The sequence below is a fragment of the Cinclus cinclus genome, chromosome 7, assembly GCF_963662255.1.
Source record: "Cinclus cinclus chromosome 7, bCinCin1.1, whole genome shotgun sequence".
Classification (NCBI taxonomy): domain Eukaryota; kingdom Metazoa; phylum Chordata; class Aves; order Passeriformes; family Cinclidae; genus Cinclus; species Cinclus cinclus.
This window is the reverse complement of record NC_085052.1, coordinates 5,947,909-5,966,815: the sequence shown is the minus strand read 5'-3', so window position 1 is coordinate 5,966,815 and position 18,907 is coordinate 5,947,909. Positions and strand designations below refer to the sequence as shown.

Here is an 18,907-nt window from a genome sequence, read left to right as displayed (position 1 = left end):
TCATAACTAATTACAGCTAACTGCAGATTACCATATTGCAAACTCTCATCTGTGTGAAAGAAATATGATGCTAGAAAAAAGAATCAAATATCCTGAGGGCTAATGAACAAAAATGCACTATTCTATCTTGGACTGCAACCCTGAACTCTTCGAATTGCTGCTGTAAAACTTCAAATTGCTATTTGCTGGCAAGTTGTTTTAGCCCCAAGTACTTAGACAGTAAATCACCATTACACTAATACCATACCTTTGGCCTGAAACATATTAATCTTGGTTAACAATAACTGACATTTACATGACCAATTCAATTCAGGCATTGTGGTAACTAAACATATATGCAAGAGCTTCAGGGAGAAAAGTTATTAGTTTTGAATGTGCACTTAGTTTGTACTGAGAACTATTTTGAAGAAACATTATCATCAATTCTTGTTATAATCTTATAACATAAACATTCAAATCCTAATTGATCTGTAAAACATTTGACTTGGAGTAAAATCTGCATTTGTATCTTGGGTGCAGTTAACTGTACAACCTAGCAGTTCAGATATTTTTCCAAGACATGCATTTATGTATTTTAATCTGGGACTTTTAAAAGCTATGTTCTTAGGAAGGAAAGAAAACTGGGTATCTAAAATATTCTGAAGAAAGTGGCACCAGGGTATGACCAATAGTACCAGATCCTTCCAGGAGAGGGAGGATGGACTTTTTCAGGCAATTTTTTTGGTGTTTATATTTACTAAGGCTGTAAGTACCCTTGGTTTAAGAAAAATAGGTTGGGTTTGCTCTTCTTTATTTAGTGTCTTCCCCCCAAACTTCCAAGCAGAAAAGAAGCATTTACTGCATTAAAACTGTGTAGCCCCAGAACCAAACACAGCCCTCTCCTGATACCCACACATTATAATTGCAGCACAGCACAGAAGACATTTGGACCAAGGATTTTATTTCAACTTCAGAGTTCTCAAGCAGACTCCAAATTCATCCTGAAATGCATTATCTTTATGTTTCATATCTAGGAGGAAAATTTAACACAGTATTGATGTTTAGATAGTATTTTTGCTGTTTTATAAGAGAGTGCCAAAATAAGATAGTGCAGTTTAAAAGCATTAAGATAAATACAAAGCATTTGATGTGTTGTGTTTTGTTTTGGGGGGCTTTTATGTTTAGATTTAATAAGCTGCCCACAAAAATTCTTCAAGTAACAACAGGTATATGACTCCTGAAGAAAACAGGATGGATTACATGTATCCCATGTTGCTTTTTGTTTCCCATCTTTTCTTGGCTTCAAATCTGAAACAGCAGAAAACCCACATTAGGAATGATGACTGCATGCGTTTCAAGTATTTTACCACAACAACAAAAATAAAAACTTATTTTTAATACTGTAATAAAGACATGAAGACAAATATAGCCATACAACCACCACTTTATTTCTGATAAAGCCTCTGTACTTAAGTCTGATACACTCCTAAAAAAGCCCACCAAAACCCAACAAGGTTAAACTAAACAAATAAGATTAGCAGAAGCCTATTTCAACTAAGAAAACATTTAACTGAGATTGCACTGTACACACTTAGTGCCAATGAAACCACAAATGTTTAATTCCATACTCAAATGACTTACCCCCAAGCAAGCTTCTTTTTCTTTTGAGCTTCTTGGGCAGCCTCTGCTTCTTGCTTGGCTTTCACAAAGTTGCGGCAAGCGGCAGCTTTGGCAATTTTCACACCAAGCTAAGACATGAAAAGGAACAAAGGAAAACTGATTAGATGCAAATGGCTCATATGAAATTTAAGCCTCACCAATTACTTGGTCTGATATTGTTTCTAAAAAGTCAACAGATACTGAAATATCTTTCAAATATTAGACTGATGATGCACTATTAGACCGTACAAACAAGAATGTCTCTTGAGGGAAATACAAAGGCACTAGGATCCTAGGGCAAGCAATCCTTTTCACAAAATCCTTCATTTTCAAAAAACAAAAGCCAAGGGCAACAACTCACTGCATCCTGTTGTTTGTTTGTTTTACATAGACAGACATATCCAAATACACAGTCTCCATTACTGGGACCAGCCTGTGACCTCAGCTATGCTAACACAATAGAATCAGGTCTTACCAGTTTCAAAAACACTCAAAAAGACACTTTTATACAGGAAGAGCTGCTACCAGCATACATTTTTCAGTGGAACCGCTATATATGTTTTAGTCAGCCTGTCCAAAAATAAATGATGCAGTGTCCTTAGTCTCTACCTCCACTTTAGCTTTTAGATTGCAAGGGTATGGTATGTCAGCTTTCCATGTAGGTGAATACCACTTCCATAAACTGATGCAAACTATGAGAATTAAGTTCACTTTAGTGAATGTCAAGCGCAGAAGGGAAAGGCAGGGAAGAGTGAAGTAAAACAGATGGAAGAAGATCCAGTGAACTATGACCAGTTTATTTCCCTTAATCAGCATTCATAACTTGTAGTTACATTTTGTGGTTGCTGCCTTGACTTGACATTATGAATTACGAAGGAATTCATTCTCAGATGTTACAGCTATTCTCCAAGACAAGCATGCAATTCATTTACCCCAAATTGCTACAAGCTGATGTGGACAAACAGGTTTTCTTTCAATCCACACCCAAACCTACTGAAATTAGCAAACAGTTTCTGACTGGATATTCTAAATTTCCCCCAAGATGTCATGAGAACATCAAAGAACAAGAGATCCAAGGGAAGAATACCCTTTAACACCTTGGCTGAAGTTCCACTACTAACGGTAAGATACCTGAATAATCTGCACCATCTATGCAGACAAATATTTACACTGAGAAATGCTTTATCCAGGTAAAATGAGAGAACTCAAGAACACATCTGCAGATGTAGATGCATTGACACATTTCCCACAACTCTCCTATCAAACACACAATATATAGGTGATCATCTTGTTAACAAAGAAAAAACAAACCCAAACGAGCATCACTAGAAACACTTCTACCTTATGGTCCTCTCAGGGTTCAAGAATGAAGAAAGCAGCCTTTCTACAGCAGCCTTTAAGGGAAGGCAGCAAGTACAACATCAGCTTGTGCTTTGTTTGAGGCTCTAAACACTGGCAACACAAGCAGTTAGGAGCTGAGTGTAACAGTTTAAAAGGAAAATAGATATTTTTGTAAACAGAATATTAGAAAAGGAAAAAAAGAATGCTGGACAAGTTTCTCATCCACTATTTGCATGTGTTGTAAGGTCATAAATACTTACCTTTGGAATCATCTTCAGGCACAAAATACTGTGACCACCTACTTCAAAACTTCTGTATTATCTACATACTTTTCCCCTGAGCATTAACAATTTTTCTTTAATTCAATGCCAACATCTAAACTGCTACATTTCAGGTCAAAGTCTACAACATAACATTCTTTCATTTGCATTGTCACTCAATATTTAAGGGCAGCTATTAACCATAATATAATTGCAGTATAAAAATGCTTAAGAAAACTCACCTAAAATACTCAAAAATGTTTACTTTTAAACTGAAACAGGAGTAATTACTAGTTTAAACAACAGAGCAATCTGATGACTGAAGTCAGTCAGCAGAACCATGCCTTTATTAGAGGTATTTTACCTCCTAACACACTTGAAAATTAACTTTTGTTGTGTGATGAATAACAGAATCTCCTTAAAATATATTCTAATGGCCTATTGAGCACTTACACAAATATACAGAAGCAAGCTCTAAACAAGTGCTGCATAAAAATATTTTTATCTGCATTTTCTGGAAGACGGAATGAGTTCTTCCATCTTCGAAAACAGCAGAAAAAAACAGGGTAAGGAGGCTCTGCAGTGTTTGTGGAAGTAAAGGCAGAAAGATTTTGCAGCATTGTTATAATTTCTAATTTTCATAGAGTCAAATTTTCAAGACATGAAAACAAATGCTGCATATAAATACACAGAAACGTTTTAGTCAGATTAAATGTCTTCTGCTCCCACCCAAACCCAGACACATTATCACTCCCTGCTCCCCTCCCAGAAGAAATCCACAAAAGCTTGGTCAATGGATTTTACATTATTAAAAAAAAAAAAAAAAAAAAAAAAAAACACTAATATTTCAGGTCATCAGATAAGTCAATAAAATACAATCTTAAAAGAAGTAAGAAAGCATGAATAAAAATATATACAACAATTTCTTGTGTAGTCAAAGTATCAGCATTTTCCATATAGAACATCCAATATTTTGCTGCATTTTAATTAAGGTGTCTAAACATTATCACAAAGAACTGCAAATTGGTCAGAGCACGCAGTAAGGAAAATTAAGCTCTAAAGGCTTTTTATCACCATATTTCAGGAACCAAGGGTGTAAAATGTTCTAATTTGGGATATATTAAAAGCCATAAAAGGTCTTTCAAAAAGATTAATGGTACTTTGCTTGGATTTAAGATAAGGGCTTTAGCTGGTTGGAAAAGCAGGGCCCTGGCTAGACCCTTGAGGCATTCATCTTTACAGCCACTTGGAAGATTTGTAAAAGCGTCTGCATAACCTCAAGCAAACGCACTGCGACATTTTTTTTTTTTAAATTCCTTTCAATTTTACAGGTTTAAAGTGTGTAAATCATACTGGGTAAGTAAAGCTGGTATAATGGTTCATCCTTGTAACACTGTATGTATGTATATTTTGAGACAAACTTAAAAAAACAACTTAGTCTGGACAGGGCAAAGTCCTTTCCATTTTGAAGTTGACCAATAATCAATGTCAAATATCTTACTCTACATGTTAATGTAGCAAAAATGAAAATTTCCTACTCATCTGAAATTGTTACCTTGTAACAAGTATCTGAAGCTTTGCTTCTTTTTGAACACTTTCAAGGCATTTAATTTAAAAATACCAATTATCTATCATACTTTAACTTTTTTATGGAATAACAGGTCTCTATGAAAAATATTTATGCCATTCTCTTTTGTTCTTTAATTAAATGAAAACAGATGTTTTCTGAAGTAAAGCGGAACCATTACTGGAGTACTTAAAGTGTTAAGGTCTTTAATTTTTATATCAGTTTGGTCTACAATTCCTGATTGTCTTTACTCAAGCTCAACATTAATGTCAAGCAAGTTACCTAGGAGACGAAAGAGATCAAAGAGACAAAAAACCCTCAAATGTCTGATTAATCAAGCCTGCAAACAGCTTATTTCTTTTAGCCTGCATGCAAGTATGAAAATGAGATTCTGGGAGCCGTACATTGTGCAGATTTGTTCATTCTTATCAGAACAAAGCCAGCGGCAGCTTATTTCATGGATCATTGGCACTGTCATCAGTGCTACACAGAACGGGTGACAGCTCCTCATTTTGAGGCTTGAACAAAATTAGCAAAAAGTCGGCACAAATTAGCCTCTCATCTTTTTAGTAATATGACATTATTCATTTACTTTTTATCCAATTTTTAATTTTTTCCTTGTCAGCTATCCCTTTCTAGTGTTTCTTGCACAGCATCATAAAACACTTTTAAAACAAGCAAAGAAATGGCTGAAGTTGAAATAGAATGTAAAGTTCAGGCAGAAGAGTAAACATTTTTATGAAGCTGCAACTGAATGTACTGTAACTTCCTGAAAACTTCCTTGCAAATCAGGACATTTAACATTAAATATCACAAAGCAAAGACTTGTCTTTAAGATATGACTGTAAAATGCAAATGTGAACGATACAAGTACTGACACAATGGATTCAAGAACTGCTCTAGAAATATTGAGGTATGAAATACAAAATATTAAACCTACAAAAGCGCCAACAAAACATCTATATTCAAACAGGTCCTGAAATATCCTATGATCATAGCACAGAAACCAAGCAGCCTTTTAATACAGTGTTACAGTTTCTCATCAAATATGAATCTAGTTATTTCAGGCTTGCCTCTAGCAATGATTTTCTCCTTTTATGTTATGGAATGTTATCCATTGCTGACGTATATTAAAATATATAAAGCAAACAAGAATCCTGAGTGGATTTTGCAGTGAAAATTGTCCCCTTTCAATGATGTGCTCAACTTCCCCTGTAAAATACTTTGTAATACCTTTGTTGTATTTTTATGCTGTGTATTACAACATCAAATTATATTTGGATGACACAGTAATGGAGCAAGGACAGAAAACTGTTCTAATATTAAGCTCTTTGCTAGACTTAAACATTTAAATGCAAGTAACTTCCTCCATTCACGAGAAAACACAGCATTAAAAAATTAACCATAAGCTGTTAGATGCTTTACAGAGCCCCCTTATAACAAAGGCAGTTTTAAAAAAAGAACTGTAGTACTGTTTTCAGCAATTTCTTTATCTCTGTTCTTCTAAGTAAGAAAGCTTATTAACAAGCTTTGAACTTAAAATCACATTTACAATAATGTGCCATCAACAGTTTTATAAGCTAATTAGAAAAAAAGATTAATTAATGACTGGCTGCTAATAAAATGGCAATCATGAAGAAAGAAACCAAGGGTGCTAAGCTTCAACTACCACCAATTAAGAGCTAATTACAAACAAATTATATATGTGTTTTGCTGTGGGCTTTAATTTACTAAAATGGTTTTAATTAAAAGAGAAAACATGCTGATTAATTGAACTGCAGAAAAAATCTACAGTATAAACTGTGCTTTGTCTGTCTCTTTAATTAGACTTGTAACATCTGAAATCTTTTTTTAAGGTTTGTTAAGGAAAAGATATACATAATTAAGGGAGCATAAGAATGTAATTCTAGGTGATAACCCTGCCATGTTCCAAAGGTTAAAAGAAAACCACCTCAATGAAGAGGAATATTTGGAAGCACCTTCACTAAGGTAAGAAATCCTTCTCAGACTAAAAAAAAAAAAAAAAAAACAAAAAATAAAAGCAACTCTCTTTTTCTTTTTTTTTTTTGAGAGGAGGCAGTTCTTCCACAACAAGAGCTCCAAGATAATCTGTGCTGGTAACAGTCCATATAAAATTGTGTCTCTTCAAGTACCTAAAAACATTGAGAAATTTGCAACATTGCACAGAACTTAGAAATTTTATTTTACTAACAGAACAGCATCAAGTACTGACTCCTGTCCATCTCTGACAATGTCATCACAATCAATCACTTCCTACCCAAATTCTCACATGGAAACCAGTTTCCAGAATGGCTCTCAGCAGTTACAACCAACAACTGCCTTGTGTACTTCCCTTTCTAATTTATATGCCCAGAGGTTACTTGCAGACAGGAGATACTGATTTGATCATGAGAAAACGGTCAAAACTGATACATCAAATTTTAAAGACAACAGCAGCACTGATCTTGCTGTAACATGAGGATGATATTCCAGTGAATAGCCAACTAATTTCATCAATTACAATCTAGATCTTTCATTTCAGTTTGATTAAATACCAGTGTCCCTATAAATTGCAGCTTTCTAAGTCTTTCCCCAAAATGCCAGAAGCCACTAAGCCAAGTGCTTAGGAAGTGCTGTCAAAAAGTGCCATTTAGAGACTGACAAGTGCTACAGCAATTCAGCACACTAAGTATTTGTGCTCAATATTTTAAGTTATAAAATATTTTACAAAATACAAATATTTTAAGTTATTTTTGTCAGGTAAATCTAATATGGTCAGGATCATTTAACCGTGTTCAAGTTACAGTCCTCAGGCTATTGTGTTCATAGACAATGTGGCACCTACCTACCAGGCAGCTCACACAAAAAAACACCAACAAGTGCAAAGTCTGGCCTTTGGTCAGATTAGTTCTCACAGTATTAGAGCCATAAGAAATTTGTATTCTGCATTTTGAGACACCAAACCATGATTTGAGCACAAAAGCACTACGAGAAAAACCTCTTTCTGCAGGGGGCAAAAAAGCTTGGAAAATATATTGAAGGAGTGGTGGTAGGGAATCTTGTAAGGTTTTTTTTGTTTACCTATGAAAGTAATTTTTACAAGCATCACTCCAAATTTAAACTGATTTATAGAAGAGTGAAACTACCAGATATCTGCACATACCATCCTTACGCAAAGGGATAAACACACCCAGCTATGCACAGTCACAGTGCTCTAATTTATCAACATTTATTCTTTAAAAAAATCTAGGTGGATTTCTACTAACACAGTAGGAACAATTTAATTACATCTCAAGATAGAATCCCAGAAAGATTTTTACAAAGCATTAAAAAGTTGACAACATTCCAAGTGTCTGTTCCCAGCTCCATATCCCAAGTACCTGCTACTATTAGATCCCAGTTATCCTACCCTAAGGCATCACCAAAAAATCATGTCATCTCAGTCCAGATAAGTGTTCACATAAACTTTATTCTCTTAATAAACTTCATTCTAAAAGGCTCAGATTTTTTTAGGTAGCTCCTACATTAACACTGGCATCCCTCAAGTTAAGCAAGTCATCCTTAAACGCAATGTTCCAACAATAGCTTTAGGTATGCCAGTCTACATCTGAAAAGCACACCTATAAAATGTGAAGGACTCTGCCAATGCTGGAAGCACTGGAATGTGATAACAAAGACAGCAACTGGATTATAATAATAAACACTAACTGTGCATATTGTACCATGCACACTGCAATGAACTGCTCAGTTATTTAATACTGATAGTACTGTACTTCAGGTACTAAAGAAACAATTCAGCAGTCTGTGCTTGAAGATCTACAGGGAATTAAGGAGTTTGACCCACCTGCATTATGTTGTTGCTCAACACGTTTATCAAAGCAGTGTTGATCTTGGACACTGTAATCACACCACAGCACTGAGGTGCTCCAGCCAGAAGCTGCAGGAACACAGCTACTGAAGGCCTAATTTATTCTCTACAACATAACGCAGAGATGCCCCTATTTTTTTTCAGAAAAACTTCAATTATGTATAAAATAGTGAAATCAAGAACTTCAGGATCACCAGACCTCCCAGGGAAGCAGAACATCCCAGAAGGGAACATGATGTGGGAATGGCCAAGGATTCCACACGTAGAGAGCTGCTACCCAGATGACCAACTGCAGGAGGTAAGGGGTAATACTTGGTTGTGAGATTTACCCAGAGATTAGACAAAATATTCAGCAGTGATTTATACATAAAGTTCATTTTTCAAAACAGAAATGCCAACAACAAAGGGGGAAGACACCAGCAAGTCTCAAAAACTACATATGAATCCACCCATGCAGTCACCAGTAAATACAGCCTCATGCAGGAGGCATCCAAGTTCCAATTCTCACTCCAAAACCCTGAATGCTCCTGGATTGAGAAGTTCTGTTCTAAAAGCAGCATTTGTGTGTATTTGTCAAAGCAAAGAAAACAACAAATAATATATTGCCCAAAGTCTCTTTTAATGAAGTGCAGTAGCACTCTCCTTAAAAAACCTGCAACAAGTACCACTTGGAAACCTGAAGACCCAAAACCTTAAAGCAATACCATTTAGGTTTTCAGAAGGTAAAATTCCATGATGCACTGACAGCTGCTAGATTATGCATATTGCCTAAGTCATCACTGATTTTAAATGAATTTGATTTTAAAAAACCTTTTCTCACTGTGTCACAACGACAGGGTATTGACAGCATCATTTTGACATTCCTTTGCTTTTTAGGACATGTTTTTACCATCTATACTCCTCATCTGTTTATTTTTGGCTTCATTTTTCTAAATACTGAAGCTGCCCTATCAGTTTCACAGGCTTATAAATGTTATACATCAAAAATTAGTTTCACTTATTAAGGCAGGAAACGGCTTTAAGAACTCTGGGATCTGTGCCTCAAAGCAAAAGCTTTATCAGCAGGTTCCAGTCACTGCTTCTTGCAAAAGAAAATGGTGCCGATTAAAACCCCATACACCTGATTTCAAAAAGAACACCTACCCACTGAACATTTCCCACACGGCTGCAAGGGGGGCTGAACCCCAAACACCAGACAGCTGCTTCTCACACACTCTCTGTCCCAAGCCCTGTAACACCGCTCAAGAAAAATGAAAGCTATACATAAAGAGAGGAAGTTGAGATAAAAGAACAATAATTCATCCACTTATTACTCCAGACTTCAGAAGTGGTGTACTTCAATACAGCCACAGTACAGTTCCATGCCTGACTTGCTCACAGAGTTGTGTTGTATTTGTAAGTTAAGAGAAGTACAAATAGCCACATAGTTTAAAAATTAACTCACTATGTAGAGGCATTGTATTTTAAAATGGGTATTTCTGTAAATTCCTAAGAAAAGCAGCAACTGAATCAATACTCTACAACATGAAAGCAATATTTTATTAACTGTACTTGTATACAAAACAATGATTGTTCAACCTCTTCCATAATCAAATCTTCTTTCTATAGCTCTTCACTGAAACACTGTTAGAAAAATTTCCTTGGGGAAAAAAAAAAACTTAAAATATCTATTGGGAAAAAAAAAAAAACGCTTCTGCAAATCACAAAGAAAAATGAACCTTGCAATGAGCAATGGAGCACATCTTTACAAGAGCAGAGAACCCCAGTGAATTCACATGGATTCTGCCTCGACAGAACTCCTCCTGAGAGATCAAGCCAGTCATTTGAGTTTTCCTTCTTTCAACATACTATTTGTTCAGATAAACCCACTTAACCAAAACCAAGTCAAGGCTGTGAATACTAATAATGTTTCAAGCATTTTGTTTTCAGAATTACAACATGCTAATATTTGAAAGTCAACAATTTGGAGCTAATGTTCCACAAATAATAATACACTGCTGTAGCACCTGGGATACACTAGATGTTGTATAATCCCATGGCCACCCAAATCAGATAACAGTTTATCATAAATATTACAAAACCTTAAAACTTCTTACATTAATTTGTTTTTACAGTCAAACAATTTGCACTAGAACCTCAGTATGTTTTATTGATTATAATACTCCAACCACTTTAGAGGAGATGGGATAATGACATTTGTGAAGGAGAACAGCAAGTGTTTCTCATGTTGTACACATGAAAGGCAATAAAACAGTCAGAAGCTGGTCAGACTCGAAAGGGAACACCAGGACACATTCCTACTACTGTCAATAACTGTTATCTTTGCAGACTGAAGTTTTGTGATCCCTGGTGACAAGGAAGATAAGAGTCTAGTCATTAGAAACTGCCCTGAGTGACTAAAGAGAGGAGTTTAATGATTTTGTAAGAACACTCACTGAGGAACAGTTACTTTTACCTAACCTCAGAGAACCTTAAGAACTGTATTTCCCACTTCAAAAGCCATCTGTTTTTAAAGCCATCATAATATTGCAATACATTGCATTAAACAGATTTGAATCTGCATTTTTACATTAAAGCTGTTTAAAACACCGTATTTAAGAAACATTAAAAATATTTGTATGAGAAAGAGAAGCAGCTAAAATTTGTCTTTGCTTTCCTAATCCTTTTCTAATACCTTTGAATTTTGCAAGCATATACAGTGGAAACAAAATTCCCATTACCTCTGTGAAGGTGGAAGAATATGCAAGATAAAGCAATGAAAGCAAAAATTATATAATTATTTTTAGTATAAATCTAGAAGATTTATAGTTTAAATCATATTACTCAAATGACTTAAAGATCGCTTCTCCACTCAAATAGTTGGGCTTTTTTCTTACCTGGCTTCAAAACTATTCAACTATCTTTTTATCCAATTTTTTTTTCCTCTGCATTTTCTCCCCATGCACAACTTGCAGTGGGGAAAACAGCCTGTGTGGACTTTAGCTGCTTTTACTTCAGCTGCTACCACCTACCCTATGTGTACAAATTGAACAATTTCTTAAATTAAATTACCAGAGCTATCTGATAGATTCCTCACCAGTATTTTACGTATTGACTAAGCAGATTTAAAAGCACTTATTTTTGTGGCAAAGAGAGCACAGCTTTCACAAAATTAGTCAGCTACACCGACTACCAAGACAGCATCTTGAAAAAATTGTGTTACTCTGGACTTGTTTTTAGGTATGTATTTGTAGACTGAACAATTAGGAAGGACAAAGAGAAAAAAATATCCAACATAATTCTAAGGCTACAGCAGTAGTAGAGAGAGACAACCATCTACTCCCATTCCTCTTCAGAATTCTTCCAGCCATCAACTCCTGACCACATGAACACACAGCAAAACAAGTACTGGCACACAACAGGGTGTTCAAGTGTCCTTATTTGCTTATTAGGCTTGCTAATCTCTACCTGTCTTCAGGCTTCCCAAGCTTGTGGCTAAAGTAATGCAAAAAAAATTTATGAGGCACAGGAAACTGAGAGGAACATCCTACTCCTGTCCTCTTGGCTTACAACATAGAGAAAAATCAAAAGCTACATGACCAGATACCAACTCCTCTGAGTTGTGGAGTGAGCAGCAGGGCTCTAAAGCAAGGTTACTTGGGACAGTATATGGCTGTATTTTCAATTCTTAAACATAGCCACAGCTCTCCAAGCATAGCTAGATCAGCAGCGAAGTCCTTCAGTCACAGACAGCAATCTGCTCAGGAAATGGGAAAGATGCTGCAGTCTTCAATGAGTGTTTTATTCACGACACTTTTAGTCCAGATGTGCAAAACTAAACTCAGTTTTTGTTAACAGCCCACTTACCTCACGAATGGCTAATCTGTCACTCAGCTCCTCAGCCTTGGCAATGTCACCTTCAGCCACACACTTCTCTATGCTCAATTCAAGGCCAGACTAGGGGAAAAAAAAAAAAAAAAGGTAAATGCCTTTAGAACAAAAAACATATTTAAATGGAGTACCTCCTTTCTAAAAATATTTCTTTCATAAAATTCTTTAAGACACTGCATAAACCTGTAATTTCTGTGTACCACAAATCACACTGTGTATTGTAATGGACAGTATAATTAAGAACTCACTGAGAGACTGCCTGAGCACAAATCATTGCATTAGTTCCACCTTATGTGCAGGATAATACTATAGGTTAAAAAAATTACACGGGCTAGTTTATGCCTGTCACAATAAAATTTCATCTGAAGATCTGGCTTATCTCTCTCATCCCTGGAGCTTTCTAAACAAAATGTGAAATGTATGTGTCAGGTAACATGAAGAATGGCAATTACCACTGTATCGTTACAGTTCCAAGATCTTATCTTTACCCAAAAAACAGAGTTCTGGCACAAAGCCACTCCACTGTGCTAATAAATTAAAAATTCTAGCAGCCCTATGGAAAACAATGAAAAAGCTCCAGGATTTAAAGACTGTTTTCTTATTTTCAGAGGTAAACATAACTTGTTTAATGGCAACACTTACAAATAATGTAACAATAAAAGTAACTATTTCCTAGAAATTATAGTTGTAAACTTCTGATGGAATACAGAAGGGTAGCTTCTGACTTCAGAATTTCACAAAAATGCTTCACTCTCATAACAAAAGACAATTTACAGCCTCACTGGTCTTAAATACGAGTGAAGCTAAAGAAAACAGACTTGACAGTTCCATAACATACACCCTTTTAAGATATACAAATGAAAAAGCTAATGGAATTCTTGAGAAACAGTGATCTGCAAACACTGCACTTGAATTATTTCATGTAGTAAATGAAAAAAAAAAAATTCACTACTGAAAGTTGAAATGATGACAAATTCTGTTAAGATGCCTTTTCTGAAAATAATGAGATGCATCTTCCACTAGTGACAATACCCCTGAAATTACAACGAAACCATCTGCATTTGAACACTTTGGGCCTCATACCAGATCTATCCTGAGCAGTTTAAAGACAACTAAATAGCCACCAAAAGTAAGAAGCAAAGAAATATTCATGACCCGCATGCAGAAACTTACTTTAAGAAAATGAAAAAATACAAAAATTATCATAAAAGAAGCTAACTGAACATTTCATGTAATAGGACTTAAAGAGAACTTTATAAGAAATACTGTAGAACCAACAGTGCTACCAGAAACTCACAATATAGTGAGATTCTTAACTTATCCATTATGTATGCCAGCTATTTCAGATATGACTAGTTACACAGCAGTATTTATGAACAGAATGTGTTATGAATCCAGCCAAAATGTATGCTAGCTTTGCCCCTTTAATTCCTGTAGCCACTGGCATCAACTGAAGGATTTATGTGACACAGTTTAAAGTTAAAACATGATGAAGCAAAACAAAAGGTGAAGTCAAACAATGCATATGACTGTCTCCCACAACAGGAGAAAACAAAAACAGACAGGAAACAAGCCTGGAAACAAAACTGTCTTAAAAGAAAGCACAGCAAGCATTCAAGGACATTTATTTAAAAAGCTCACAAAATCATCCTTTCTCAGAGTGACTGTATCCTTTACTCTCAAACAGCCTCAGTTTCATTCCTACCTCAATTAAGGACAAGTTCTTTTATTGCCAAATACAAGCTGACACTGCTTTTGTAATAACAGTCACCTTTTGTGGAGCCCTGCTGTACACAGGTGATTCAAATCTATCATTGATCCCAAAGTATTGTGTAAGTTCTTTCCATTTGTCTTCATTTTCCAACTGCTGACTACTAAAAACAAACAAACAAACAAACAAGTCATTACTACAACCACTTCCCTTTCCACAGCTTGTAATATCCTTTCCAAAGCTAAAATAAACTGTTCCATTTGGCAGACATGGTCTTTTCACCCATTCAGTTTTTAAATGAAGCGAAATTAATTATTCCTTCCCTTTTGTAAGTGTAATTCCACAATCTTGAAAGCAAGCTGATAGGCAGCTAGGTTCTAAATTTCATTTAGGTTGAAAAATTTCTTTGACTCTAGTCACAAACCTAACATTGCCAATGAGGAAAAAGAAGGGAAGGAGGGAAGGAGCAGGCTGAACAGCAGCTTGTATGAAGGAAATAGAAAAAACATTAAATCTATTAAAAATTACATTAATTAATACATTTGTGTGGATTTTTAAAATCAAGCAATAACACTCCAACAAGCAATCACTGGCACAAATTCAGCTGGCCCAACAGAGACACCAAACAAATTTAAAAGATATTTTATGCAGTGCTCAAAGCTGGTCTTTGGCTATGAATGTGGTCAAGCTTATTACAAGTTTTGCCTGCTACTAACAGACCTCAGGTAATCCCATTGACCTGATTATACCTCTGAGCCACTTCATCGGTCTTTTTCTGTTTTGCTAAGGGGAAAAAAAAAAAAGAAAGAAAAATCCAACATTACACAGTGATACCCCACAGCATCCAATGAAGTTAACAGCTCGAATTGGTCACATTTCCTTTGAAAGATCAACACTCTGGGATTTTTACCAAATGATCATGTGGATTTAAACCACTCAGCTGTTAAGAAATATCTGTAATATCTGTGAAGTTTTAAACAGAATGTGAAAAACTAAGTTTTATAGAAGTACTGAAATACACTTAACCACTATAAAACAGTATTAACTCAGTAAGTTCTGCCTCCTTTTAAAGAGGACAAATATATTACTTGCACTCTATGTAGAAATCCACAACCTCACTACAACCTTGCAAATGATGTATACAAGTGGAAAAATGGAATCCTAGATAACAGCTAGAATACAATTCTTCAATAAAAATAAACACATGAAAAAAAACAAAACTCAAAACCAAAACCACCTACCCCACAAAACAGCACGTATCGATACTAACTTTGATACTAATTCAATTTGAAATAATTAAATTCTGATAATCATTACAATACTCCACCTTTTCGACGTCGCTTTCTTTTTCGGCATCTGTTTTCCTCTTTTATTTGCATTTTCATTTTACGGTGTTTCTTCTGAAGTTCCACAAATTTCTACAAGATTATGAAAAGGCAAGTCAGTATTTTTAATTTCTCCCCCATCCTTAAGAAATTACATAGAGAAATGTTTAATTTGCCACAGTGCCTTATCTAAACTCTGATGATCTTAAACTGGAATTGGTGCTAATCTTTCATCACCTCTCTCTGACTTTCTGCCCTCCCCACATCCCAGGACTGTTCAGATCAGACAGTTCTCTCATGGGGTGTGACAGAACAAACATTTGTTTGTGGTGTACTCCTGAGCTATACCATGTATTTTTATTACCTAGCTGGTAGTTTGTAATCCACAAATCAGTGATAGCACGGTACTTGCACGGGCAGGCTACCTACAAGTATTGAGGAATGAAAGAGAGCAACTAGTTTTTGCCAATTCTTATTTTGAATCCAAAACCTAAAACACATTGTTTTGTTAAGATTTTTTCCCCCCAGTCTTTCATGCAACAGCAAAATCAGGTTATAAGGAACTCTGGAGTTTGAATGCTTGAAATAAACCCTTACAGCAAGCAGCAGAGCACACCTCCCTTTCCCAGGTATGCAGCACCCCCCCAGAGGCTGAAACACTGAGCTGTAAATCCTTACCAATGCAGAAAACACCTACTAAGCATCTCAGAGCCTATAAACCACTGGAAACACAAGTTTTATGCAACTGTATAGTTAAGACAGCTCCTGGCTGTACTTTCAATCACCACCCAACTACCACCTAATCACTTCCTTCCTATATTCCTATTGAACTTACTTTAAACTATCTAAGGTTTGTATATTCAGATCATATTTTATCTAATTTCAGATTTGAATATTGACTATTCAACCCTGAATATTTTTAATCTAAAAATCAGCCATTTGAGTTACACTGCATTATGCTCATTTGGAGACCTGCAATGATACATACATTCCAGATATTTACAGAAACTCCAGGAGGGCACGTTTGAGATGCAGTTTCTTCATCTGTCACTGGTACAATAGATTCACTGCTGGCATTAATCTCCTGTCCAGTCCCCTTAAGTCTTTCAGTATCTTCTTTTGAGCAGGAATCAAGTGATTCGCCTCCATCATCGGAACTTAGATCAACATCGCTTTCATTCAGTCCTGGAGGTAACAGCCCACTCCACATCTTCCAGTTTAAGTAAGTCTGAACTATTTCAAGTCACTGCAAAGACACCAGGTTACCCATCCCAACACAAAAACAACCTGCAGAAGAGAGAAACAGAAACAAAACACGTCATCAGATATATTTCAGCTTATCTTATGTAACTATCATTATACGTTTTAGACAAGCGTTATAAAGGCCCTAATACTTCCTACTTCAGAAAGAACACGACACTTGAGTAGAAACTGACACTACTGGCTCATTTTTACCTCACTCCTTGTCCTTTAAAGTTGTGCCCCTATGTGTTTGCTTACAGCTTTCAGTTTAGGGGTGACACTGCAGTAAACACCTCCCGTGCAGGGGCAGCACACAGGGGCAGCACACCCACATCCCTTCGCCGCCGGGCCGTGACAGGGAAGAGCCCGCCCGGAGAGGCGGCAGGCCAGGGAAGCTCCGGAGGCAGCGACGCGAAGAGAAACGCGGTTCAACGCCGGCCTGAGGGAATGCAGCCGGCCCCCGCCGTCCTGCCAGTCCCCGGTCGGCCGCGGCTCCGCCGGAGCCCCCTCAGTGTCCCCGGCCGGCCGATGGCGCTGCCGGAGGCCCCTCAGTGTCCCCGGCCGGCTCCAAACCCGGCGCCCCCGGCCGTGTTTACCTGGCCGCCATCTTGGCACGGCCGGAACACCCCGCGCGCGGATTGGGCGGAGCGGCGCAGCCAATCAGCGGGCGCGGCGGTCGCCATGGCAGCGGGGCGGCCCCGGGCAGGGCGGGGTGTCCCGGGGCGGGGCGGGGCGGCCATGGCGGCCATGGCGGCCGGGGGTAGCGGCGCTGTGAGGGGAGAGGGTCGGGCTGATAGAGGCAGCGTGTGCTGACGAGGAATTATCAGAGTCGCAGACTCATTTAGGTTGGAAAAGGCCTCCGAGATCACCGAGTCCAACTTACGACCCAACGCCACCGTGTCCACCAGACCGGGTGCTACATGCAGTCCTTCCTTAAGCACCCCCATGGCCGGTGACTCCACCAGCTCCCTGGGCAGCCCATTCCGATGTTTAGTCACCCTTTCAGTGACAAAATTACTCCTAATGTCCAACTTAAATGTCGATTGATGTAACAGAAGGCCATTTCCTCTCATCATATCTCATTCCTGGGAGCAGAGCCTGACACCAGTCTGGCTCCAAGCTCCTGTCAGGGCGTTGTGGAGAGCAATAAGGTCCCCTTTTTTTTTTTTTTTCTCCAGACTAAACCCCCCCAGCTCCCTCAGCTGCTCCTCATCAGACTTGAGATTCTTTCAGAATAAGGGCAACCAAAAACTTGTACAGCAATCCTTGCTGACATAAAGGAATATGGCATCTCTTCCAACAGTAAGCCTTGTAGTTAAGCCACACCAAAATGTTTATGCTGGGACAGAATGACGAGGCTTATACTCTTCAAGAACTGAAAAATCCTTCCAAAATTCCCAGTTGTGCCTTAGATTAATGTGGTAAAGAGAAAACCACAAAAATGAAAAGTCTGTGCAGAGCAAAGGACTTGTTTATCTGGAAGATTCTGTTACACCTTGTCCTTTCAGTTTTCATAGGTGAGGCAGATGACACAAGTATTTAGGAACAGCCTGAAGATGATTCAGCAAGAACATTTTATATAGAAGGAGCAACAGGAAGGGAGATATAAGGAAAAGATGTAGGAACAAGGCTGACATCACAAGTACTGAAATGTGTCTGAATGACAGGAGGTTTCCCATCTTCCAAATAATCTGTGAGAAGATGTACTTTTGAGTGACAGTTTGACAGGTTGAAAACTGTATCTCAGTATCATAATGAGACTTCTGAGAAAGGAATTGCTAACCCCAAACCACAGCACGACCCAGTTGTGGGCAAACAGGAAGGGAATGAGAAAAGGGAAGGTGTTACGAAGATGGATAATCAGGAATATGCCTTTGAATAGGGATTTCTTGGTTGATCCTAGCTTCTGGGATTGGCTGTGCAGGGAAGGAAAAACTAAATGCCTTTTAAATCAGATCTTCAGATTGTTTTCCTTTTTATGCCATAATTTTACATCCTCAGATTCATTTCTAAAATCAATTAATTCCGTAAGTAATCACTTTTTCATGAACTACATGTAAATTTCACACTCAGCTTGCTAACTAG

General features: G+C 37.3%; 1 protein-coding gene across 4 annotated transcripts; it reads right to left on the bottom strand.

Annotated features, from left to right (window-relative positions):
- Positions 1-921: 921 nt before the first annotated feature.
- On the bottom strand, positions 922-17,461 carry FAM204A (family with sequence similarity 204 member A). Of its 4 annotated transcripts, none has more exons than XM_062496168.1 (8): positions 17,419-17,461; positions 16,569-16,867; positions 15,583-15,673; positions 15,005-15,038; positions 14,316-14,418; positions 12,521-12,610; positions 1,621-1,727; positions 922-1,287 (listed from the first exon to the last, which is right to left on the bottom strand). In XM_062496168.1, the coding sequence occupies exons 2-8, from the start codon at positions 16,788-16,790 to the stop codon at positions 1,236-1,238; spliced, it is 699 nt and encodes a 232-aa protein (XP_062352152.1). In that variant the 5' UTR covers positions 16,791-16,867; positions 17,419-17,461; the 3' UTR covers positions 922-1,235. The 4 variants fall into 4 exon arrangements, with proteins under 4 accessions (XP_062352152.1, XP_062352151.1, XP_062352154.1 ...); XM_062496167.1 differs by lacking the exon at positions 17,419-17,461 and adding an exon at positions 17,081-17,296; XM_062496170.1 differs by lacking the exon at positions 17,419-17,461 and adding an exon at positions 17,081-17,296 and having other exon boundaries at positions 14,316-14,415.
- Between the last annotated feature and the right edge of the window lie 1,446 nt (positions 17,462-18,907).

What these genes read in the sequence shown, in the direction of transcription:
- FAM204A (XM_062496168.1), bottom strand. Translation starts at nt 16,790, where the DNA reads ATGTGGAGTGGGCTGTTACCTCCAGGACTGAATGAAAGCGATGTTGAT. An exon ending in ACCGATGAAGTGGCTCAGAG is followed by an intron (nt 14,419 to 15,004) that starts GTATAATCAGGT and finishes GTTTGTTTTTAG; the next exon opens with TAGTCAGCAGTTGGAAAATG. An exon ending in ACAGATTAGCCATTCGTGAG is followed by an intron (nt 1,728 to 12,520) that starts GTAAGTGGGCTG and finishes TTCATGTCTTAG; the next exon opens with CTTGGTGTGAAAATTGCCAA.